This window comes from Glossina fuscipes, unplaced genomic scaffold, assembly GCF_014805625.2.
Source record: "Glossina fuscipes isolate IAEA_lab_2018 unplaced genomic scaffold, Yale_Gfus_2 2, whole genome shotgun sequence".
In the NCBI taxonomy this organism is placed as follows: Eukaryota; Metazoa; Arthropoda; class Insecta; order Diptera; family Glossinidae; genus Glossina; species Glossina fuscipes.
Genome location: NW_023998416.1, coordinates 6,895,851 through 6,902,936, shown reverse-complemented (window position 1 = coordinate 6,902,936; position 7,086 = coordinate 6,895,851). Strand labels below are relative to the sequence as shown.

Here is a 7,086-nt window from a genome sequence, read left to right as displayed (position 1 = left end):
GGACAACCATTAATTATGTAAGCAATTATACTATAATGATTATTTGGTAAGCAAATACCCCGAAAAGTATTTGTACTCTTATTGGCCATAGTAATTAAAATCTATACGTTGCATATTTATTTTACAACATATAATAGCCGTAAGTGCGATACGTATATGTGAAATGTGTTTTGCATTGGTACAGGTTCGGTTATTTATTCATCGAAGTATATTCAAAGTTTTTTTTTTTTTGAAGACATTCGATCAAGTGAGTTGAAAATTATTGCACAAATATTATCTGAAAAGTAAAACTTAACGCAATTATAAACATATAGTGAGTGGTATTAAGATGACTATTTGAATTTTAAGATTTTTGAAAAACTTGCATAATTTTCAAAATAATATCTCTATGTGATTCCTTTAAGGTTCTGATTAATTAATTATTACTTTCTATCCGTAATTGCGGAATGATAACAACAGCAATGAAATTCTTTGACCGCAGAAACTATTTTGCATATTGATCTAGAGACGAGGAAACATTTCACAAAGGATATCATTTTTAATCGAGTTTTTTTTTTTTTTTTGTGTAATTTATACAATCAAGGTTAAAATCTTTTATGCTCATAAGATAAGGAAGTTATGCATACATACAAGGTAATTACTTCCAGTTCGTTGCTATTATAATCATTTGGATATTACATATAAGCAAAACATATAAAACATATATAAATAAATCAAGCAATTTTATTATTGCTTAGATACGCATACATACCTACTTATAATTTTCGATACGAATTAAATTAGGAAGTAAATATAATTTAAAAGTACATATAACTTATCCGTATTAAAGAGTTTCCAATGATATTTTCATATATATTATAAAGTCGGAGATAGGTCAGAAAATTTTATTCAATGTTCGAAAGCTGTTTTATTTATCCCACTAGTGATAACGGTAAAGTAAATGTGTTTGAAATAAATTGACTTCCAATTATATTAACCGATTGGGAAATATTTTCTCAACCGATTTGAATACATATCTCCGTTTATCTGGTCGACGTATATCTTTGTGTACTTTTATTCAAGCTACAGCTTGATGTTTTGAGATATTTAATACACTGTCAAGACTAATGCTACTATACATAATGACTTTTTTGGATAAAAACCCTTACGTAAGAAAGAAATGTGCTGCATGCAGATTGACAGATTGAATGCAGAAAATATTAACGGAAAAAAGAAGCCTTTATATGGCAACAAAGTAAAATTTTCTAATTTATGATAAGAATATACGTAGCGATAACCGTACTAAGTTCTCATAAATCTTTTTAGGATAAAAGAAACTAAATTTTGATATGTTATGATGAAAAGTCGAGTAGAATTTGGATTGCACTGTTTCAAGCATCTAATCTAAAGTCTCCCTAACAAAAGATAAATTTTGCTTATCTTGTGTAACGAACAAAACCCTCAATGTTTTAAATGCCATGGTAAAGTTTTTAATGCTTTCGTCAAATTTTGATTCCCTATGTTGATATTTTCGACAAGTTGAATGTTTACATCTGGCATTATAGAGGCGAATAGACAAACGTGGTTCAATTCATTCATAATTTGATACTCACCAACAATTTATACGCTCGATAGCTTCTCCGAAGTTTTCAAGTAGTGTAGCAAGCTGAACATATCCCCATCCTTCAGTGCGGTTGTAATCATAAGCAACAACGCGACAAATGTTTTTGTGTTCACATCGATCTTTACAGCCAAGCGCAGTTTCATTCTTTCTTGAAGTCAGATAAAACAAAATTTCGCTAAATTATTGCAAAAAGCAAATTTTTTTATGTTTTTAGGTTTATGTTGTAATGAAGTTTAATAGTGGAAGAGCAGTTTACCCCTAAGCTGCTTGGCTTCAATGCGCCAAGTCTTTCCGTCTCTTATAATGCCAATAAGTCTCGGAAAGAGACGGTCCCTAAACAATTATGGTTCAGGCGGATTGAACGCCTTGTATTTTCAGCAAGTTAAACGCTAAGTTGTATTGCTTGATAACAACTGAATTTCTTTATTTTATTTGGCACTATTTATACTTATTTTCTACACTAAGTTATGCTTATCTAAACAAAAATTATGATTGTTTAATCGCGGCATCGTATTGCATTATGAAATGCAATACTCACCCTGATGAACTGTGACATAAATTTTATTTTTATTTTACCAAAAGAATTATGCTGAAGTCGCATAATTCTGTCACACTTCAAGTGGAAGTGGCGATCACACTACCATGTCTACCAAATCGTCATAGCATTTTTAAATTTCCTTTTGAAATAAAATGTTCTTAATAACAATCACAACAACAATTTTGATGAAAAAAATGTCCTTTTGTTTTTCTTCTACTCCTATCTTCTTTAAATACAAAAACTCACCATTTTAACTTACTACAGATATCAAGGTGCAAAGGCACCGTTCATATTCTAGAAGTGAAAACTATCAGAAGGTACACAATTTTGCCCTTATTATTACGTCTTGAGTACCTTAAGGAATCCTGGCGATGTATTGGATTTGCAATTTCGCTTTTGAAGCCTGCGTCTACAACCCAAAGTATGTCTGTAGCGTTTTGATCAAAAGATATTTGTGGTGCTAAGGACCATTAGGTAAATCAAATGTAAGGAACGATCAGTGTTCACTCGTTATTCATCAGATATCGTTCGTAGCCAGCGTAATAGGTGAAGGTAGCATTTTAGATCTATGCAATCGCTTCTATCTGTTTGTCAGTTCCTTTGCTGCTTGTAAACTTAGGTCTGCAAAATTAATGATAACAAGCTCAAGCCTAACGCGAGTATATTCAATTTGTTGTCGTTTCTTAGCTATTGTGGAAAATTAAAATTTATTTTGAAATTTTTTCTGCGTGTTTATTATGTTTATTTTGAATTTTATAGGATAAAAACAAATACATCAAAAATACTGTCGCGAAAGTGCGCCAAAACATGCAATGAACTGAATGAGGGAAGTGAAAATAAAAATGTTGTCGTCATGATGAACTGAATATTCTCCTGCGTTTGATTCTTACCTAAGCCACATACTTTATCAAAAATTTTATATAAAATAACTCCCACTTCACAGTGAAATTTCAACCTGCAAGAGATGTAGATTTCACACTTAGGTAGTGCATTATAGAGTTTTTTCCCATTTTTAATGCATTTAAAAAAGTCGTGCAGAAGAATAAAAAGTTTATTTTAGAATTTAGTTTAAATGTAAGTTCTTTCGCTTTCTCTTAAATTTAGGCATTCTACCTATACTAAATAATCTTGAAACAATGTGTGTAACTAAATGTAGGTTAAGAATGTGATTGTAGCAGTTGTTAAGGTTTCTTAATGCAGTTTGAATGCATTTATGAAGCTCATGTCATATAACTATACGAACAACTACAACAATGTAAGCAATAAACTCAAAGTCAATGCCTCCTTAAGTCAAGAAAATCGTTTTAGTCAATAATATGCAACCCCATGTGTAATGAGAATAATATAAAGTGAAAAGAAAGAAACTGGGAGAGAAAAGTTTTTTCGATTAAAACGAGGAATATGTTTTTATAACCAAAAAAAAAAAAAAAAAAACAAAGAAAAAAAACAGGAATGAAAATATATTTTGACTTCAAAAAATAAAAATTCAAAATTAGAAAAAAATGTCATCAAGAAGATGGTTCCATCCTAACATATCCACCGTAGAAGCCGAAAAGTTGCTGTTGAAAAAAGGCTTTAATGGATCATTTTTAGTACACTTGTCAACTTCGAATCCAGACGCTTTTACTCTGTCGGTGCGAAAAGATCAGAAAGTAATTCATATTGGAATACAAAATACTGGTTATTTTTTACACGTCGATAGTGACGAAATATTTGCTACTTTAACTGAACTCGTACAATATTATATGAAAATTGGTGTATTGAAAAGGGAGGATGGTGAAGTTATTAAACTGAAACAACCTTTATTGCGAACTGGACCCTCCACCGTCAATCATTCTGGCAATGAATCTGGAAAATTGCTATTGAATCGTGGAACAAATGGCTCACCTGGGGATTTTAGCTTATCTATACAGGCGAACAATAAAGTAAGGCATGCTGTAATGCATTGCCAGAATGATAAAGACGATTCAGTCAATAGCGGACATTATAAATATAATGGTTTGGTGGAAACCCGCCATGCAGAGGACGATTTATCGCAGCGGTTTAATGCAGCACGCGTTGCAACGGCTAGCATTGATGCCTGCGTTGGGCAAATAGTTAAGGACGGCTTTTGTGAAGAATTAGAATCCTTGTGCGAAGGCAGTAGTGATAAACTGTATTGCCAGGAAGGTTACAAATTAGTGAACCGTAATAAAAATCGCTATGGAGATGTATTACCCCACGACCACACCCGCGTTAAATTGATCGATGTTGATCATAGTATAGCTGGCGCTGATTATATTAATGCTAATTATATAAGCTTACCTTTAGATAGCCTACATGCAAATTCCCATAGTACGAGGGTTAACACGTCTACTACTCACGCTGCCGCACAAATGGGAAAAAGTTGTGCCAATGGTCAGCTATTCGGAAAAGGTTTGACAAAGGCGAAATGTGCTGGGGCCACTGCTAGTTTGCCTGTCAACAACTGTGTAACATGTAGTAAGAAATCAAACAGTGTCTGCAAACATCGACATGGTGAGTCCGTTATAAAAGCCAGTAAAAATAAAAATATATGTGCAGTACGTTCACTACGCAATATTTCAATATCGAACGCCAATAAAGGAAACGCACCTCTTGTAGAAAAAAATTTGTTATGTAAAAGCTTGAGCAGCAATCAACAGCGATTAAAAACCTATATCGCCACTCAAGGTTGCCTGCCTAATACAATCACAGACTTTTGGAATATGATCTGGCAAGAAAATACACGTGTTATAGTAATGTTAACTCGAGAAGTGGAGCGTGGAAGGAGTAAATGTGCAAAATATTGGACCAACAAAGGGCAAAGAAAACAGTTTGGACCAGTCAAGATACATTGCATATCAGAGGATTCCTTTCTGGGGGAGTATATCTTAAGAGAATTTTTAGTTTCGTGGGGCGATCAAACCGAACGACATATTTATCACTATCACTTTCAAGCTTGGCCTGACCACGGCGTACCAACTAATCCCGATTGTGTATTGGATTTCCTTAATTATGTGAATACTAAACAAAATCAATTGATCGAAGCGGGAAAAGAGCCAGGGCCGATATGCGTGCACTGTTCAGCGGGAATTGGTCGCACGGGTACATTAATTGTAATTGATATGATATTAGATCAAATCGATAAATATGGGGTAAATACCGAAATCGATATCAAACGAACGATACAAATGGCTCGTTTACAACGTGCCGGCTTAGTACAAACTGAAGCACAATACAAATTTATACATTACGCTTTACAGCGTTATATACAAAGAATATGTAAGAAGTATTAAGCTGTTGGTGTAGCATTTCATTAGTTCAAGTTCACTTCATGTGCATTTATTCGTCTTATGCAGCTCAATATTTTCTACGTTATCAATGAAGAAGTCATTGTTTCTACAAACGCAATTGTTTTCGAAAAATTGCAAATCGTCTTTTTTTATCGACAACTTTGGAAAAGAAAGAAAATATTTTCAAGAAAGGCAAGTATGTTCTTGCGTATATTTACCAGTAATGTAAACAAACAACTTTAGCAAATTATATTAAAGCTGGTGTGTTTTGCGTTGGGGAATGGTTCTCAGTAAGCAATTAAAATCAAAGTAAATAAAAGCTTGCAAGAAAGAAGAACGAAGATAGCATAAGGAGAGTTCAATGCACTTTTAAAATTTAAAATCGTTACGAGAGCCGCTATTGAAATCAAACCAAGATGATCAAAGTTTTAAGGAAGTTAGGAGAATAAAATATTAACGCCTTATGTAATTGTACTTGGAAAGCGAATGAACGAGCAAAAGTGAACTTTTACCTGCATTTTCCTACCGAAAAGCCTAAAGAGTATTTAGATAACGCGAATTTTGTATACTGACAAGTTCAATGTGAAAGCATTCGGTTACCGCATGAAAATGGTAAGAAATTTTCGGTCACTTTATCATTACATCGCTACCAGAATTCATAAAGTTAATGTTAAAAAGTGAATCACGATGAATATATGATTTCCCTAACATGGGCTAGGTTTGGAAATAACGACAATCGCTCAACAAAGTTCGGCGGTCTCTTAGATAACTCATAACTTATATGTTTATAGCATGTTTCTTCTTTATAGCCAACACTACTTGTGGTGCAAGGGTATGTAAAATTTGTGCGGATGTGTACAACAGTCGGTAGGGCTTGAGATGGACCCTGCTTTTATTATGCCATGAAATCGGAACACGGACAGGTTTTGGCTCAGTTGAAACTCGTTCAATGCAGACCACCCTTTCGTCTACTTCCCATATAACATCTTATCTTAAAAAGTTTTTATATGATGTTTTAAGCGAATTGGTAGGGTACATAGCTATGTGTTTTAATTTGGTTTTATTTATTAACGGGAATAAATAAATATTGTCAAAGTGAAAAGGTAAGTCAAGGTGCTCGACAAATTTTTATGAACAGTTCTCCGCCTGTGTAGTGATCGGAAATTTGGAATAATTACATTGTAGAAAAATAATTTTAGTCATCCGGTGAACACATAGTGACAGATATTCAAAATTCAGCCCATGACGATATTATAGTACTTGACAATATGTAGTTTTCTTACATAACTAATATTTAAATGCAATTAAAACAAAATATTGCAACATATTTTAATGAAAAAATCTTTTAAGCTAGCATTTAAACTGCTTATAGGAGAAAACCTTTAGTCCCTTTTTTCTTAAATTACTATAATTAACACTGTATGCTTTCTCGTGCTTTACAATGATGCTTTTTCTTCTTTTCCCTTCTTCTTTTTCAGATTGTCATATGTTTTTTTTCCTCCTACACTTGTCGTCATAAAAGGATGTGAAACAATTTTGTCAGTTGTTGAAAATGTTATGTCTGCTGCCTGAATGTAATAACAACGCCACATCTAGTCTTTCCTATTCAACAATAAAGCGATCAGGAGAGACAAAATCTGCGGACAATTTGT

At 33.2% G+C, this 7,086-nt stretch overlaps 1 protein-coding gene across 1 annotated transcript; it reads left to right on the top strand.

The window, feature by feature from the left end:
* The first annotated feature begins 3,643 nt into the window (after nt 1-3,643).
* On the top strand, nt 3,644-5,565 carry LOC119632865 (tyrosine-protein phosphatase corkscrew-like). Its single transcript, XM_038026008.1, has one exon. The coding sequence runs from the start codon at nt 3,644-3,646 to the stop codon at nt 5,435-5,437; it is 1,794 nt and encodes a 597-aa protein (XP_037881936.1). The 3' UTR covers nt 5,438-5,565.
* The last annotated feature ends 1,521 nt before the right edge of the window (nt 5,566-7,086 follow it).

Coding starts and splice junctions, on each gene's coding strand:
- LOC119632865 (XM_038026008.1), top strand. CDS start 3,644: ATGTCATCAAGAAGATGGTTCCATCCTAACATATCCACCGTAGAAGCC.